The sequence below is a fragment of the Entelurus aequoreus genome, linkage group LG16, assembly GCF_033978785.1.
Source record: "Entelurus aequoreus isolate RoL-2023_Sb linkage group LG16, RoL_Eaeq_v1.1, whole genome shotgun sequence".
In the NCBI taxonomy this organism is placed as follows: Eukaryota; Metazoa; Chordata; class Actinopteri; order Syngnathiformes; family Syngnathidae; genus Entelurus; species Entelurus aequoreus.
This window is the reverse complement of record NC_084746.1, coordinates 7,644,627-7,663,875: the sequence shown is the minus strand read 5'-3', so window position 1 is coordinate 7,663,875 and position 19,249 is coordinate 7,644,627. Positions and strand designations below refer to the sequence as shown.

Genomic DNA, 19,249 nt, shown 5'->3' with positions numbered 1-19,249 from the left:
TGTTTAGCTTTTTTTTATACTTTAACTTAGCTGATTCTAGTAGAGTCATAGTTTATATAATAATTTAGGGATTAATTGAATGATTATTGCGTGTTTTGTCTTCTCTAAAGACCCTTTTAACAAGTTCACAAGTGTCCATTTTCACTCTTCGTCACCTTCCATTACTGCTACTCCTCCTCCGAAGACACAAAATCATATGCTTGCGTCTCTTTCTCCCTCCCACACTGAAATCTAAGTAAGATGAAATATCTCAAATAAGGATGATAATTGCTTATTTTTTGTCTGATAAGATCATTCTTCTCACTAAGCATATTTTATGTTAGAGTGTTTTACTTGTTTTAAGGGTTTTGCTCCTAAATGATCTCAGTAAGATATTACAGCTTGTTGCTGAGATTTGATGACCTATATTGAGTAAAACATGCTTGGAACTAGAATATCAAGTGTTGCAAAGCTGTGTCATCAACACTCACAAGTATACAACTACTTTTTTAAAGTAATAATTTCTTATTTCAAGCATGAAAAAAAAATCATATCATAATGTCAAGATAATGGCACTAGCATTTACTTAATTTAAGAATATTTTTCAACATATTGAGCAAAAAGGTCTCTTTTTTTTTCTAGCAAGAAAAGTGCACTTGTTATTAGTGAGAATATACTTATTTTAAGGTATTTTTGGGTTCATTGAGGTTAGCTAATTTTACTTGTTTTGGAAAGTCTTGACAAGCCAAATTTTCTTGTTCTATTGGCAGATAATTTTGCTTAGTTCAAATAAAATACCCCTCGTTTTTGTATTTTTTTTCTTGATTTTGAACACTGACTTTTTGCAGTGCCCCTGAAGCTTTTTGTAGGACAAAGAAACTAAAGTGGAAACTGTCTATCATTATTTTAAATATAGTGGAAAAGTAGTTTAGAAAGGTTTTGTGATTAAATTCAAATTTCCCGGTATTTTCAATGGTTAACCATCTATCTACTTGCACAAATCCCTCCCCTCTACTGACCTCTTCCTCAGGTTCTTGGGCCTGGGGGGTGTCCTCGTGGTTGGGGGTTTCACAGTCCGGACTGTAGTGTTCACAGTAGTCATAGGCGGCCTTTGGGTCAGCCACGATCAACAGCTGCTGGATGTCACCCTGCACAGAGGATGAGACAAAGAGCACGTCAGGAAGTTGTACAATCGGGTGCTCAACCCTTGTGTGATGTTCATATTGTTGTTACTCAGCCAGCGTTTGTGGGTCTGATGGACCCGTTGCATTTTGTGGCTTTTAATGCCTCACAATCAAACACTTTTATGTTAAAATACTGAACAGATGTTTACCTTATCCCAATAAGCATCTGTTCAGTATATTAACATAAAAGTGTTTGATTGTGAGGCATTAAAAGCCACAAAGTGCAACGGGTCCATCAGACCCACAAACGCTGGCTGAGTAACACGGAAAATTTCTATGCTGGTTTATGCATCCCACAGGGATTCTTCTTTTGTTTTTCTGCACCTGCTGTTCCCACACAAGGTTGCAACATTGTTTGTCAACACTGTCTGCTCTCATTTTCTCGCACATTTGACCCTCTGATGTTCTGTGTACCTACACTCTGTCCTCCTCCTGTCTAGGCCTGCTGTGTGTGTGGGTGGTTGCGTGTGGAACAAAGAACATCAATTTCCACACTTCTATTAGCCCCGGGTCCAGTAGACCCGGACATCTTATATGTAATAGAAATGTGTAGGGGGGGTGTATGGTGTGTGGTCATTAAATATGTATTCCGATATATGTTCTTCACAGAAAATGAGCAAAATTCAGTGAGTCTGAGTTTGAAAAATGTATTAATTGTATCATTTTTCTTTTAATTAAAAAATGAAAACGGGTCCCACAGACCCGAACACCAAACATACTAGTTTAGTAGCAGTGAGCTAAAGCTAAAGAGATACATGTGATGACGAACAGGGAACAGAACAACAGACCAACCTAGTGTCATATAGTAAGTATAGTTGTATAGACGTTTCTGGCCAGGCTACTCAGTACAATATGGCTAGGTCCACAATATCAACAATTTGCCATCAGAACTGCTTGTGTAGCTAAGGGAGTCAACTCTTTACATGGGTTAAGTCGGTGGTCAGCAACCCGCAGCTCTTTAGTGCCACCCTAGTGGCTCCCTGGAGCATTTTTAAAAAAGGATTGAAAATGGAAAAAGATGGAGTGAAAAATATTGTTTTTGTATTAGTAACCTTCCCAATTGTTAGAAAGCCCACTGTTTAATACGTTTGTGTTTTTGCTTCACAGGTGAGAGTATTTGGCATCTTGGCATTGTTTTGTCCTACTCATTTTGGCGGTTCTTGAACTCACCATAGTGTGGACTGTGACAGTTTGTTTACATGTAAAATCTAATCAACATCAATATCATCCTAATGGACAGTCTCATCATCATCATTCTAATCAACGTCAATATCATCCTAATGGACAGTCTCATCATCATGATTTTCAACAATATCATCATCATCATCATCGTCATCATAATCATCGTTCTTATCATCCTAATAGACAGTCTTATTATCATAATTCACATTAAGGTCAATATCATCCCAACAAATATATTTTCATCAATATCATCTAAATGGACAGTCTCATCATCAACATCAGCATCACTTTTATCAAAGTCAATATCATCCTAATGGACATTCCCATTCTCATCCGCAGTGGTGCCATCGTAATGGACATTCTCATCAACATCACACTAATTAACATTTTCATCATTACTCTCATCAACATCATGGTCATCCTAATTAACATTGTCCTCATCATTGTTCACATCGACCATCCACGTCATCGTCAACATCGTTGTCATTCCCGTCAACATTGTCCTAATTCTCATCAGCATCATCCGAACAAAAATTCTCATCAGCCCTATTATAATTCACATTCCAATCATCATCAACTTCATCCTAATTGACATCATAGCACCAACACCATCATAGTAAACATCATCATCATCATCCTCATTCTCAGCGCCATTCTAATTGACATTCTCATCATCATCATTGTCATCATTCTCATCCTAATTTACATTCTCCTAATCATGCTAATCAACCTCACCAATGTAACTTTCGCCTCATCATCGTCATCATTCTCATTAAAGCACCAATATCACCCTAATTATCTCATCAACCTTCTTCTCATCAATACCATCCGAATTTAAATTCTCACCAATATAATTCTCATCCTAATTAAAATTCTCGTCAATATCATTTACATCAACCATTTATATCATTTAAAAAAAATGTTGTCATTATCATTATCATAAACATCATCCTAACTAAAATTCTCGTCAACGCCATCATAATTAACATTCTTATCATCATTATTGTCATCCTAATTAACACCATAAGGTTGTGAGTTCAAACCCCGGCCGAGTCATACCAAAGACTATAAAAATGGGACCCATTACCTCCCTGCTTGGCACTCAGCATCAAGGGTTGGAATTGGGGGTTAAATCACCAAAAATGATCCCCGGGCGCGGCCAACGCTGCTGCTCACTGCTCCCCTCACCTCCCAGGGGGTGATCAAGGGGGATGGGTCAAATGCAGAGAATAATTTCACCACACCTAACTATCCACCCTCAGCTATAAACTGAAGGTATGACCACAATGTTTCCTCAAGCGGCTAGGCTAAACTAGCATAATGCTGCTGTTAAAATATGAGTGTAAAGTTAGCACGTCGCTATGCTAATGATACCAACGTTTGTGTCCTTCTGTTTGACTCTTCAATGTTACGTTGTTGTATAGACTTCGACTTAGACAAACTTTATTGATCCACAAGGGGAATTGTTCCACACAGTAGCTCAGTTACAAAGGATGGAAAGGATAATGCACACAAGGGCACAAAAAGAGGGCGAAAACAAAAGGTATAAAGTAGACTAAAAATGTACCATAGTAGCAATATAACATATATGTTATATGTACATAGTATATATACAGTATGTAATATATACTGATATATTATATTATTATAATATATTATCTGTTACGATTTGGTCGCCGCTTACTGTGGAGTTTGTTCTCTCGGGATGCAGACGGACCACTCCGGACAAGGCGTGCAGGTAGGAACATGATTTAATCTTCGTAAATCAAACACGTACCAAAAACGGAAAACAAGCAAAAGGAAAACGTGCCGATCGCACGGGAAGCTAAGATAACCACTTAGCGCAGGAATCATAAACTAGGAGCCAAGAAATACCAACGTAACCTGTTGCGTATGGCAAACAACGAAGCCAGACCGAGTGTGGCGAGCAACGCGAATAAATAGCTCTCTGATTAGTGGTCGACAGCAGGTGAGCGTGCCGACCACTAACCAGAGGCAGGTGAACCCAATTAATCCCCATAGAAACCGAAACAAACCCGGAGGTGCACAAAACAGGAACTGAGGGAGTCCAAAACTAACAGAACATAACTAAACAAAACATGATCCGGGCCACGGATCATGGCAATTATCCATCCATCTATTTTCTACCGCTTGTCCCTTTCGGGGTCGCGGGGGGTGCTGGAGCCTATCCCAGCTACTGATGTGTATTTATAAATGGTTGATTTATATAGGCCAGTATGGTAAAGTTTTGTACCTGACAAGTTTCGGCTACCTTGCCTCTGCAGCCTTCATCAGAAGGGAAATCTAAAATCAGCCATTTCAGACCACTTTCAAGAGGGAAAACCATCTAATGAACTGGTAGGCAGCCAAGGTCATTAGAATGGAAGGCAACAAATTCCATCGGTGGATCAAAGAGGCGGTTGAAATCAGGAAGCGGGCCCCAAGGACAGTCAACAGGGACGAAGGATCCTACCAACTATCCCACACCTGGGACACAGTCCTGCAGGGCCGCCCCCGGCCGTTTGGTAGACATCCGCCCTACCCCCGCCCTACCCCCGGCGTCACAGACGACGCTACGCTAACATGATGAAGGCTGCAGAGGCAAGGCAGCCAAAACTTGTCAGGTACAAAACGTTACCTTACTAGCCTATATAAATCAACCATTTATAAATACCTCAGCATGCATTTGGGCGGAAGGCGGGGTACACCCTGGACAAGTCGCCACCTCATCGCAGGGCCAACACAGATGGATAGACGACATTCACACTCACTGTCAGAATAATTGTATCTAAGTTATCACAAAACTTTGTGTTGCCGGTGAGAGGACAAAAGCTGTCTTTGATCCTACGAAGAAAAAGGCTTGTAAAACTCCACTGTGTAGGATGGGAAGCAACATGAAGGTGTTCTGTTTCTTTGATGTATTGTAATCCACAGAATTGTTTTGTCTTGACCCGAGAACTACAAAGCGGAGAGGAAGCAGGACCAGACTCCCCTCCAGGCGACCTTTTCTTTGAACTGTTTTACGACCTTTTCTTTGAACTGTTTTGTAATCAAAGGCGATGGCTGTTTACGACCCCCCTCCCTTAGAAACAGCTGTTGCCATGTAATCAGGGAAAGTCCAAATAAAAGAGGAGGCGTACAATTTTTCGTCAGAGCGTGGTGACACTGTACAAGGGTACAGGTGTACCCGTTTTTCCTCATTGAGCCAAATTGTATTCTGTCTCTGTTTGATTCCTTGCTTCTTGTCTTGTTTAATAGATGTCATCAGTGTTTGAACCTGACACTCACATTCACACATTAGGGGCCAATTTAGTGTTGCCAATCAACCTAGAGCAGGGGTGGGCAATTAATTTTTACCGGGGGCCGCATGAGCAACCCGAGCACTGCTGGAGGGCCACACTGACAATATTTCAATTAAATTTTGCTCAAATTATTTTTGATATACCGTAAGATAGATAATAATAATAATAATATTTTCATTTAACCTAACTTATCTTTATACAAAAGCAGATGGCTTTTGATGGTTTTATTTTTAACACTTTCTTACACAACACTTCCTGATGTATATTACAATACAAAAATTTCAATTTCTGTCACTTTATCCTGCATCCTCTTTGTTGTAAAACCTTTATTTAACCAGATAAGAAAACGTTGTGAACGTAGCACGTACGCCTGTAAGGTGATTGGCGAAGAAGGAGGAAGCGTTGCTGTTGCGGAAATGAGGAGTGAGGATTGGTTTTCCTTTTGGAAAGAACGAGATAAGTTGAGCTGTGTTAGTATAGCATGCTCAATAAAAGTTTAAAAAGTGCATCAGACTTGGTGTGCACTTCTTCTGGACGCTACAATTGATGTCAGAAGTGGGATGAAATGCCTCCCAGTTCGCCTTGCCATCAAACCTGGGAGTCTTCATTGAGGGCGGAATTCCCCCCGTGGCAAGCAGCGTGGCTGCACCTGTAAACGCTCTCTCTCTCTCTCTCTCTCTCTCTCTCTCTCTCTCTCTCTCTCTCTCTCTCTCTCTCTCTCTCTCTCTCTCTCTCTCTTTGCGGCGAGCTCCTCACGTGGCACGTACCTCCCGATGACGTAGCACACAAACAGTGCAGTATGCGCAAAGTTTTACTTCTGCCACCAATTGTAGCGTCCAGAAGAAGTGCACATCAAGTCTGACGCTCTTTTTAAACTTTTATTGAGCAAGCTATACTAACACAGCTCAACATTTCTCGTTCCTTCCACACGCACGTCTCCTCACTCCTCATTTACGCAACTCAAGAAGACAACATCTACTTCAGCAGGTCGTTACACTATATTCTTTAAACACAGCAACGTGTGTACCACAAATAAGCACACAGCTTTACCTTTACTTGTCTTGTTGAAAACACGCCATTCGTCATCAACTTTTCTCTTTTTAGCGTTTCGGGGATAACCGCTGTGCGCCTTCCCTCACAGGACATACGCACATATAACACTTTTCAAAATAAAAGCAGCACAGTTGTATTGCACGCACGACAAAGATGTTTTTTTAAATTTATTTTGTAATTTGAGATTGCCGCTGCGCGCACGAGCATACGTCCACACGGAAGTAATACAAATAACGCTTTTCAAAACAAAAGCAGCACCGTTGTATTGCACACTCGAAATAGATGCTTTTTAAAATTTATTTTGTAATTTATAATTGGCCTCACGCGGGCCGGACAGGGACGTACAAAGGGCCGGATGCGGCCCGCGGGCCGCACAATGCCCAGGTCTGACCTAGAGAGTAGATCCAGCAGAAAATATTCATTATAAACAAAGAGAGGTCGTTACCATAGAAGCGGTCAGGTGATATATATATATATATATATATATATATATATATATATATATAGCACAGTGGTTCTTAACCTGGGTTCGATCGAACCCTAGGGCAGTGCTTCTTAACCTTATTGGATGTACCGAACCCCACCAGTTTCATATGTGCATTCACCGAACCCTTCTTTAGTGAAAAAAAAAAATATATATATATTTTTCAAATTCAAGACAAAGTTATGTTTATTTTTACTGGTGCACAAAATGAATCGTGCATGAACATCACCTTGTTCAAAGAACAAAACCAACACAGTGCATGAACTCTCAACATATTACTCACCTGTAAATCAGTGTGACTTCTGCTGTTGCCGTATCCATAATACGCCGATAAGGAGAAGTTTTTGTTTACACGATAAGTCGGGTGTGTCTTGACATCCGCGGTAGGAGGCTCCGCCGAACCCCTGAAGCCGACTCACCGAACCCCTAGGGCAGTGGTTCTTAACCTGGGTTCGATCGAACCCTAGGGGTTCGGTGAGTCGGCCTCAGGGGTTCGGCGGAGGTCAAAACACACCCGACTCATCGTGTAAATACAAACTTCTCCTTATCGGCGTGTTACGGATACGGCAACAGCTGACTGATTTGCAGGTTTGTAATTTGTTGTGAGTTTATGCACTGTGTTGGTTTTGTTCTTTGAACAAGGTGATGTTCATGCACGGTTCATTTCATGCGCCAGTAAAAAAAACATGGTAACACTTTAGTATGGGGAACATATTCACCATTAATTAGTTGCTTATTAACATGCAAATTAGTAACATATTGGCTCTTAACTAGTCATTATTAAGTACTTATTAATGCCTTATTCGGCATGGCCTTATTATAACCCTAACCCTCTAACCCTGGCCCTAACCCTCTAACCCTAACCCTAACCAAATAACTCTAAATTAAGTCTTTGTTACTTAGAATATGTTCCCCATACTAAAGTGTTACCAAAAACATATAACTTTGTCTTGAATTTGAAAAAAAACAACATTTTATTGTTCACTAAAGAAGGGTTCGGTGAATGCGCATATGAAACTGGTGGGGTTCGGTACCTCCAACAAGGTTAAGAACCACTGAAATAGAGATAACGCTTGTTGGAGACACTCTGTCTAGGAAAGACATGGACAAACACAGCTCGTTAGCATTAAAACTAGAGAATCATAAATTGACGTGTTCCCTTGAACTGTCTGAATTCCAGCGTCAAGGCTAAGACACTTCCAATTAGGGTTGTAACACTCTCGTGAAATTGGTGAAAATCCAACACAATGGGACTTTTTCCAGTTCTGAAGGCTTTAAAGAAAGGTTTGAAGAGGTGAAACGATGCCCAAAAACTGCTGTTTAATTGACGACAGTAATCCCATTGGTGAATGACGCCATTGTTGGACATTATTTACTTATGACGAAGTCCAGCTCACTAAGCGTGGTGCACATGCTTCTCCGTCTTTGCCTGCAACTTTGTTTTGATGCAAAAGGGAAAATGTGATGATGTCACCCTGACCCGTCCATGACACCAATCAGGGCCCAGATGCTCACAGTATGAGCATAGTCGTGCAGCTATTTTATTTTTGTTTTCTTGTGCGGCCACTTCTGTACCAGCAAGAAAAGAGGTCGAAGCTGGGAGGGAGTAGATTTCCACAGATGGAATTTCGGAAGTGTACAAGGACAACAATTAACCCAGAGGCAGTGATGGTGTGAGGGGGGCGATGTGTGTGTGTGTGTACGTGTAATACTTTACAGATTTCTTATAAATGTGTGGCCTGCATTATTTGAATTCAAACAGCTGTGTGCTAACAAATGGTAAAATCTGGATTTCATTCGCGTCCCCAGGAAGTAAGATGTATACATGCACAATACAATTAACCGTAAAATGATATTTTAAGTGTCCTATTCATTTATTTGATTATATTTTAAATGTATACAATTTGAAAGATTAATTAGAATGACCTTAAACACTGAAAAAATAGCATTTGTTGTCTACTCCGGCTTCATAACAATAGGAAAATACAAAGTATAAACTAACTTAGGAATTTTTAAATTTTTTGCATATGTGTGGCCCTGGCTAAATTGGGATTCTAAGCAGAATTACCCATTATAAAATGTTCCACATTTTTCATGTCAAATTATTTTTATGCTATTGTCATCAAACTTGAATTTGTATTAAAACAAATTCATGGGTAAGAAATTGTCGAACAATTAATTTCTTAGTGGAAAACAACACATTTACGCTAAATAAAATCCCCAGCGCGGCCACCGCTGCTCCTCACTGCTCCCCTCACCTCCCAGGGGGTGGAACAAGGGGATGGGTCAAATGCAGAGGGTAATTTCACCACACCTAGTGTGTGTGCGACTATCAGTGGTACTTTAACTTAAAACATACATTTTGCAAGCCTTCCTGACACAACTCCAACCAGGGATTGATTGATTGATTGAAACTTGTATTGCATAGTACAATTGACCACTAAATGGTAACACCCGAATAAGTTTTTCAACTTGTTTAAATCGGGGTCCATGTTAATCAATTCACGGAAAGTTCATGGATCAAAACAGTATGACTGCTTTAAAGTACAAGAAAATATGTACCGGGTCATTTCCCATTATATTTTTTTTAGTGACAGAGCAGGAAGGGGCTAAAAACACTTTCGCGGTATAATTCCATATAAAGCGCTCTGCGCAGAGCACGTAATCTGCGTATAGGGATGGGCGGACATATTTCTTACTCCTTATCCCAACTTCTAGTTTTTTTCTTTATAAAACTTTAAGTTAAAATTCATACTTTTTTTCGCATCCTTGTGTTTTCACTCAGTCCTGACACAATATTACAAGTCACATGGTCCGCAGGAAGCTGCATCATTTTAGAACTTCTGGAGGCCATGGGGAGTAACGGTAAATTCTACGGGTGCCGGAAAAATTGTGATTCTTATTTGTTATGATTGAGAATGTATCAAAAATTTTCAAGAATTGATTTTGAAAAAGACCAGGCCATCGCATATACATCTTAAATCAGAGGTCGGGAACCTTTTTGGCAGAGAGCCATGAAAGCCAAATATTTTAAAATGTATTTCCGTGAGAGCCATATAATGTTTTTTAACACTGAATACAACTAAATGCGTGCATTTTTAAGTACGACCAGTATAATAAGTCTCTTATTCTTTTTAATAACATTGTTTTTCTGAAGCTAACCCATAATAAATAAAATACTTCTTACCATTAATGCGACGTCTTGAACAGGTGCGGTAGAACACGGATGGATGGATTAAAATGTTTAATATTTTGAACGTTATTTTTAACACTGTGATTACCAACGAAATTATTAATTACTTATCGTGTTAAGCAATGTCAGCTAAGATTTATCGGAGAGCCAGATGCAGTCATCAAAAGAGCCACATCTGGCTCGAGAGCCATAGGTTCCCTACCCCTGTCTTGAAGCCTCAGCAGCCAAGAGGAGCTTTTGTAACCTGTAACCTGTTCTGAAAAGGTTTTATCATATTATTATTATTATTATCAGGCAACAATTGGTTTGATTAGAGATTCATGTTCAATTAATGATCAATTCTGAATTGAATCGACACCCAAAGAATATGAATCAAATTGCTTTCAGTTGTTGTAAGATTCACAAGTAAGTTCCCTTTGTTATTTGACCTTGACTAGGTTGGGTTAAAATGCCATTAGAGTCCTTTTACCGTCGTTATTATGGGCCTGCTGCAATGCCAGCGCCCATTCACTGCTAGTCATAGCATTTTTATGTAACCATGCTACATTCACTGTTAATGTTAGCATTTTTATGTAACCATGCTACTGTTTTAGGCTAGCTCTGTGGCTCATTTTGTACGGCTACACCTAAAACTCACGGATTCAGGCACTCGGCACCATCTAATAAATACGGCGGCTTCCGGCGACCCCCAGGCCACAGGTCCAGGGCACAGATAGCATCAAAATTTCTGCGGGAATTTTCCAGTTTTTCATGTTATTTGTTCTTTTCAAAATTTAAAAACTTATTGTCAACACCGATGGTGTTCTGCTGACCTCGACTGCGGATGTTGTGGATCGGTGGAGGGAATACTTCGAAGACCTCCTCAATCCCACCAACACGTCTTCCTATGAGGGAGCAGTGCCTGGTGGAATCTATGGTGGGCTCTCCTATTTCTGGGGCTGAGGTTGCTGAGGTAGTTAAAAAGCTCCTCGGTGGCAAGGCCCCGGGGGTGGATGAGATCCGCCCGGAGTTCCTTAAGGCTCTGGATGCTGTGGGGCTGTCTTGGGTGACAAGACTCTGCAGCACCACGTGGACATCGGGGGCGGTACCTCTGGATTGGCAGACCGGGGTGGTGGTTCCTCTCTTCAAGAAGAGGAACCGGAGGGTGTGTTCCAACTATCGTGGGATCACACTCCTCAGCCTTCCCGGTAAGGTCTATTCAGGTGTACTGGAGAGGAGGCTATGCCGGATAGTCAAACCTCGGATTTTAGGAGGAACAGTGTGGTTTTCGTCCTGGTCGTGGAACTGTGGACCAGCTCTATACTCTCGGCAGGGTCCTGGAGGGTGCATGGGAGTTTGCCCAACCAGTCTACATGTGTTTTGTGGACTTGGAGAAGGCATTCAACCGAAGTCCTGTGGGGGAGTGCTCAGAGAGTATGGGGTATCGGACTGTCTGATTGTGGCGGTCCGCTCCCTGTACGATCTGGTCAGGATGCCACCCGAACGCCTCCCTAGGGAGGTGTTTAGGGCACGTCCGACTGGTAGGAGGCCACGGGGAAGACCCAGGACACGTTGGGAAGACTATGTCTCCCGGCTGGCCTGGGAATGCCTCGGAATCATCTGAGAAGAGCTGGACGAAATGGCTGGGAAGAGGAAAATCTGGGCTTCCCTGCTTAGGCTCGACCTCGGATAAGCGGAAGAAGATGGATGGATGAATGGATGGATGGATGTTTTGATGCTAAGCTAGATTCTACTCTTGTATCCTTCATGCTAAGCCATTCCTTCTCAAATAGTGGGGCGGCCCCCCAATGGGAAGGCGCAGTGTGACCTTGGGGATTGTTGAATCACTGTAATGTGCAAGTGTCAAAATGCTATTAGCATATATACCATGTAGCGATACAGTTTTTCATGTATTTGCTCATGCTATGCTAAAAACTAACTCCTGTTACTTTTAGTCTGGTTAAGCCAATAAGTCCTCTTTGGCTTCAGAACCTTGTAAAAAAAATACAAATAAAGTTTCCTGAGGTGGGCCATTACACATTTTGAGTAGTTCAATATGTGTATTATCAGATTTAGAGACAGGAATTTAGATTTATTTAACAAGAAGGATTTGGTGGAATGGTCTTCGTAGAGAAAATACGCACCTAAAAGTCTGACCGAAAGCATATCGACCGAGTCCTAAATCAGCAAGGATCAAAGGATGGCTTTTTAAAGCGTAACATTGAAAGAAAATGTTGAGTTATTATTGGGAGATGTGCATGTTATCTGTCTAACAGCTGTGGATTCTCGGGCACATGCTGATCGTTATTCACCGCAACTCTTCCTCTGCTTCCAAGTGTCTACACCTGCTTCTGCCATCGCAACCACAGCCGCTTTACTTTTCTCGTGTTCACAGAAAGACAGGAGGCAATGTGCAATCTATCGGCGTGTTGAGCGTAAACACATGTTGTTTCTTTCCAGCTGCTTACGATTTGACGTTTTTGAAAGGTGTACTGATTGTACGACGACCACGTCCAAAAACAGCAGTCAGTCCCTAACGTAAAAAGTATATGGGTTGCAATTATGTGTACTCCATTTTCACCTTTATGAACATGTACAGCAGGCCTACAATGAGTTAGAGCAGGGGTCACCAACCTTTTTGAAACCAAGAGCTACTTCTTGGGTACTGATTAATGCGAAGGGCTACCAGTTTGATACACACTTAAAGAAATTGCCAGAAATAGCCAATTTGCTCAATTTACCTTTAAGTTATTATTAATAATTAATGATATTTACACTGAATTGAACGGTTTAAAAGAGGAGAAAACACGAAAAAAATGACAGTTAAATTTTGAAACATAGTTTATCTTCAATTTCGACTCTTTAAAATTCAAAATTCAACCGAAAAAAAGGAGAGAAAAACTAGCTAATTCGAATCTTTCTGAAAAAATTTTAAAAAATTGTTGTGGAACATCATTAGTAATTTTTCCTGATTAAGATTAATTTTAGGATTTTGATGACATGTTTTAAATAGGTTAAAATCCAATCTACACTTTGTTAGAATATACAACAAATTGGACCAAGCTATATTTGTAACAAAGACAAATCATTATTTCTTCTAGATTTTCCAGAACGAAAATTTTAAAAGAAATTCAAAAGATTTTGAAATAAGATTTAAATTTGATTCTACAGATTTTCTAGATTTGCCAGAATATTTTTTTGAATTTTAATCATAATAAGTTTGAAGAAATATTTCACAAATATTCTTCTTCAAAAAAACAGAAGCTAAAATGAAGAATTAAATTAAAATGTATTGATTATTCTTTACAATAAAAACAATAAATTTACTTGAACATTGATTTTAATTTTCAGGAAAGAAGAGGAAGCAATTTAAAAGGTAAAAAGGTATATGTGTTTAAAAATCCTAAAATAATTTTTAAGGTTGTATTTTTTCTCTAAAATTGTCTTTCTGAAAGTTATAAGAAGCAAAGTAAAAAAAATTATGAATTTATTTAAACGAGTGAAGACCAAGTCTTTCAAATATTTTCTTGGATTTTCAAATTCTATTTGAGTTTTGTCTCTCTTAGAATTAAAAATGTCGGGCAAAGCGAGACCAGCTTGCTAGTAAATAAATAAAATTTAAAAAATAGAGGCAGCTAACTGGTAAGTGCTGATATTTGAGCTATTTTTAGAACAGGCCAGCGGGCTACTCATCTGGTCCTTACGGGCTACCTGGTGCCCGCGGGCACCGCGTTGGTAACCCCTGAGTTAGAGGCTATTATAAGAAAAGCTATCAAATGTTTGCAGTTGTCTCATAAAATGTCAGAATAATTGTATCTAAGTTATCACAAAACTTTGTGGTTCAATGAGTTCCCGGCGAGCGGACAAAAGCCGTCTTTCATCCTACCAAGAAGAAGGCTTGTAAAACTCCACTGAGTAGGATGGGAAGCAACAGGAAGGTGTTCTGTTTCTTTGATGTATTGTAATCCACAGAAAGATTTTGTCTTGAGCCAAGAACTACAAAGCGGAGAGGAAGCAGGGCCTGACTCTCCTCAAGGCGACCTTTTCTCTGAACTGTTTTACGACCTTTTCTTTGAACTGTTTTGTAATCAGAGGCGATGGCTGTTTACGACCCTCGACCCTTTAGAAACAGCTGTTGCCATGTAATCAGGGGAAGTCCAAATAAAAGAGGAGGCGTACAATCTTTCGTCAGGAGCGCAGGACGACACTGTGCAAGGGTACAGTGTCTACGCGTTTCGTCTCATTGAGCCAAATTTAATTCTGTCTCTGTTTAATTCCTTGCTTCTTGTCTTGTTTAATAGATGTCATCAGTGTATGAACCTGACACAAAACAACAACAACACTCAGCTAAGAGTTGAATTTAGTTTAACGTAAAGGCTAAATATACTTTGTCTCAATTCACTCATTTCCGTGCATATGCTATACATTTTGAGCGTGCATTCACCAATTGAGACACAACACTTGATTTTAGCTTAGCAGGAAGGATACAATTGTTTATTTTAGGCTAAGGGACTTCCGTTCATGTATCAAGAATGCCAACAGCTGAGTTTATCCTAGCATGAAGGCTACAATAAAGTTAAAAAGTACCAATGATAGTCACACACACACTAGGTGTGGCGAAATTATTCTCTGCATTTGACCCATCACCCTTGATGAGGGGAGCAGTGAGCAGCAGCGGTAGCCGCGCTCGGGAATCATTTTGGTGATTTAACCCCCAATTCCAACCCTTGATGCTGAGTGCCAAGCAGGGAGGTATTGGGTTCCTTTTTTATAGTCTTTGGTATGACTCGGCCTGGGTTTGAACTCACGACCTGCCAATCTCAGGGCGGACACGCTAACCAGTGAAGGCTAAAATAGTTATATTTTGCCGGTAGCGGCTACTGGTCTTTCAAAAAGGGGAAGCTCTTTTTTTTAGCTACCCTACCTATCAATATTTGCATTACAAAATATGGGAACTTTGTGGGAACTCTCAATTATTTTCTGTTACACCCCCCCTTCAAGGAAGAAGAAACATACTCTCCACTGGGCCTATAAATTGTAAAGTCTGTCTATAAATTTGTTATGACTAGATTTCAAACAACACGCCGGTGTTACAGTAAAGCAAAATACTACATACACTTCATCATATAAAAAAAAGCATGTTCCCCAAGGTCACACCACCCCTTCCCAGTGGGGGGGCCGCCCCACTATTTGAGAAAGAATAGCCTATCATGAAGGATACAAGAGTAGAGTTTAGCTTAGCATCAAAGCATCCATCCATCCATCCATCTTCTTAGCTTATCCGAATCCCAGACTTCCCTCTCCCCAGCCACTTCGTCCAGCTCCTCCCGGGTTCTCCCGAGGCGTTCCCAGGCCAGCCGGGAGACATAGTCTTCCCAACGTGTCTTGGGTCTTCCCCATGGCCTCCTACCAGTCGGACGTGTCCGAAACACCTCCCTAGGGTAGCGTTCGGGCGGCATCCTGACCAGATGTTTTCTATATTGTCCAGGGGCAGCAGCCTAAGCAGGGAATCCCAGACTTCCCTCTCCCCAGCCACTTCGTCCAGCTCCTCCCGGGTTCTCCCGAGGCGTTCCCAGGCCAGCTGGGAGACATAGTCTTCCCAACGTGTCCTGGGTCTTCCCCGCGGCCTCCTACCGGTCGGACGTGCCCGAAACACCCCCTTAGGGAGGTTTTCGGGTGGCATCCTAACCAGATGTTTTTCTATGTTGTCTGGGGGGCTTTATGCCCCCTGGTAGGGTCTCCCAAGACAAACTGGTCCTAGGTGAGGGATCAGACAAAGAGCAGCTCGAAGACCTTTTAATGAAGAATAAAGATCAAGGACTTGGATTTCCCTCTGGTACGATGGCGAGCGCCTGGTGGCCGGGCCTGTCCCCGTGGGGCCCGGCCGGGCACAGCCCGAAGAGGCAACGTGGGTCCCACCCTCCAATGGGCTCACTACCCACAGCTGGGCGGCAGCCGAAGGCAGGTCACTTGGCGGTCCGATCATCGGCTACATACGCTAGCATCGAAGCATCCATCCATCCATTTTCTACCGCTTCTCCCGTTCGGAGTCGCGGGGGGTGCTGGAGCCTGTCTCAGCTGCATTCGGGCAGAAGGCGGGGTACACCCTGGACAAGTCGCCACCTCATCACAGATGGACAGACAACATTCAACTACCGCAACGCACTTCTTGTCGGGATCCCCAGCAAGAACACCCAGAAGCTGCAATACATACAGAATAGTGCTGCTAGGATCCTGATGAGAGTGCGGAAATACGACCATATCACACCAACTCTCAAATCCCTTCACTGGCTTCCTGTTCCACTCAGGATTGAATCCAAAGTCTCCCTACTAACCCACCAGTGCCTCCATGGAAATGCCCCCCTCTACCTCAAAGAACTACTCACCCCCAAATCCTCCACACGACACCTCCGCTCCGGACAGGCTAACCTCCTCCAACCTCAGAGGACAAAGCTACGAACAATGGGGGACCGGGCTTTCTGCTCTGTGGAACGCTATCCCTGACCACCTGAGGGCACCACAGACTGTGGATGCTTTTAAAAAAGGCTTAAAAACCCTTCTTTTTAAAAAAGCCTTTTTTTTTTTTTTTTGGTTTATGCATACTAGTTTTAGCTATTTTGCTGCTCTAGTTTTTATTTTTTTGAAAAATTGTTTATCTTTTTAATTTCATTTTACTTATTTTTTAATACACTGTAGCACTTTGAGGTTGTTTACTCAATGCAAAGTGCTTTTTACAAATAAAATATATTGTTATTATTATTATTATTCACTCAGTGGCCTAGTGGTTGTAGTGTCCGCCCTGAGATCGGTAGGTTGTGAGTTCAAACCCCGGCCGAGTCATACCAAAGACTATAAAAATGGGACCCATCACCTCCCTGCTTGGCACTCAGCATCAAGGGTTGGAATTGGGGGTTAAATCACCAAAAATTATTCCCGGGTGCGGTCACCGCTGCTGCTCACTGCTCCCCTCACCTCCCAGGGGGTGAACAAGGGGATGGGTCAAATGCAGAGGACAAATTTCACCACACCTAGTGTGTGTGTGACTATCATTGCTACTTTAACTTTAACTTTAACTCACATTCACACACTAGGGCCAATTTAGCGTTGCCAATAAACCTATCCCCAGGTGCAAGCAAAATCTGCAAAATCTTTTGAAAGAAGGGGTTAAATCTGAAGGGTATATATGCAAACAAAAAGCCAAATGTGTCTTTATATGGAGTGTTGAAACTAGATAACACTTGGATAAAAAACGTTTGCTGCGCTATTCTCCCCCGAACTCATAATTACCTTAATTACAATCTCAGATGACTGCGGCTTTCACTCTGGCATTCTTTCCAAACTCCGTTTTTTATTGCCTCAGTTAACCATGCTATATTTCCTTATCCCGGCGCTACGTGTCAGCATGCAAGAGCTCGCCTTAAAAGAAGAAGAAGATGAAGAAGAAGATGACATCTGTGGAAAAAGTCAACTCTGACCTAAGGACTCCCAGGCTGCTTCACTTTATCCCGCATTCATAATTCACACTTCAAAGCGCGTCTGTTGCGAGCGCTTCGACACATACAGTAGGTTCCACTCGCACAAAAACAATTTATTAAGTCAGCGCCATTAAAGCATTTCCAGAGTTGTGTGTTTAAAATGCGTGCTAACAAAGTGAATATTGCTCTGGCCTATAAACGTCTCACTTTACAAGCCGACTAAAGACAAATTAAACAGCTGGCAGAAATGTAGGTGACTTTTTCAAACCCTCTTAAAAACATGAATCATGCCAATGAAATGCTTGAAAACGTTATTTTAAGGATTCAAGGAATGCAAGCTACTTTAAAACAAAGAGTTTTTGCAACTTTTGTAACATTTTATATAATATAACAAGAACACCAGGTTGTGTTACCATTAGTAGTAGTGTTGTCCCGATACCAATATTTTGATACTTTTAGTACTTTTCTAAATAAAGGGTACCACAAAAAATGGCATTATTGGCTTCATTTTAACACAAAAAATCTTCGGGTACATTAAACATATGTTTATTATTGCAAGTTTGTCCTTAAATAAAATAGTGAAAATACAAGACAACTTGTCTTTTAGTAGTAAGTAAGCAAACAAAGGCTCCTAATTTAGCTGCTGACATATGCAGTAACATAGTAGAGTTGTCCTGATGCCAGTATTTTGGTACTGGTACCAGTACCAAAATTATTTAGATACTTTTTAGTACTTTTGTAAATAAAGGGTACCACAAAAAATTGCAATATTGTCTTTTTTTTAACAAAAAAATGTTCGGGTACATTAAACATATTTTTCGTATTGCAAGTTTGTCCTTAAATAAAATAGTGAACATACAAGAAAACGTGTCTTTTATTAGTACCGTATTTTTCGGAGTATAAGTCGCACCGGAGTATAAGTCGCACCTGCCGAAAATGCACAATAAAGAAGGAAAAAAAAACATATATAAGTCGCACTGGAGTATAAGTCGCATTTATTGGGGAAATGTATTTGATAAAACCCAACACCAAGAATAGCCATTTGAAAGGCAATTTAAAATAAATAAAGAATAGTGAACAACAGGCTGAATAAGTGTACGTTATATGAGGCCTAAATAACCAACTGAGAACGTGCCTGGTATGTTAACGTAACATATTATGGTAAGAGTCATTCAAATAACTATAACATATAGAACATGCTATACGTTTACCAAACAATCTGTCACTCCTAATCGCTAAATCCCATGAAATCTTATACGTCTAGTCTCTTACGTGAATGAGCTAAATAATATTATTTGATATTTTACGCTAACGTGTTAATAATTTCACACATAAGTCGCACCCCCGGCCAAACTATTAAAAAAACTGTGACTTATAGTCCAAAAAATACAGTAAACAAACAAAGGCTCCTAATTTAG

The 19,249-nt window shown here is 40.9% G+C and overlaps 1 protein-coding gene across 1 annotated transcript in view; it reads right to left on the bottom strand.

Moving 5' to 3' along the window:
- Positions 1-19,249, bottom strand: part of LOC133631559 (collagen alpha-1(XI) chain-like) — a 188,299-nt gene that overhangs the window by 125,540 nt on the left and 43,510 nt on the right. Inside the window, exon 5 of the mRNA XM_062023875.1 lies at positions 999-1,127. Within this exon, the coding sequence (XP_061879859.1) occupies positions 999-1,127 (129 nt within the window). The remainder of the gene's footprint in view (positions 1-998; positions 1,128-19,249) is intronic.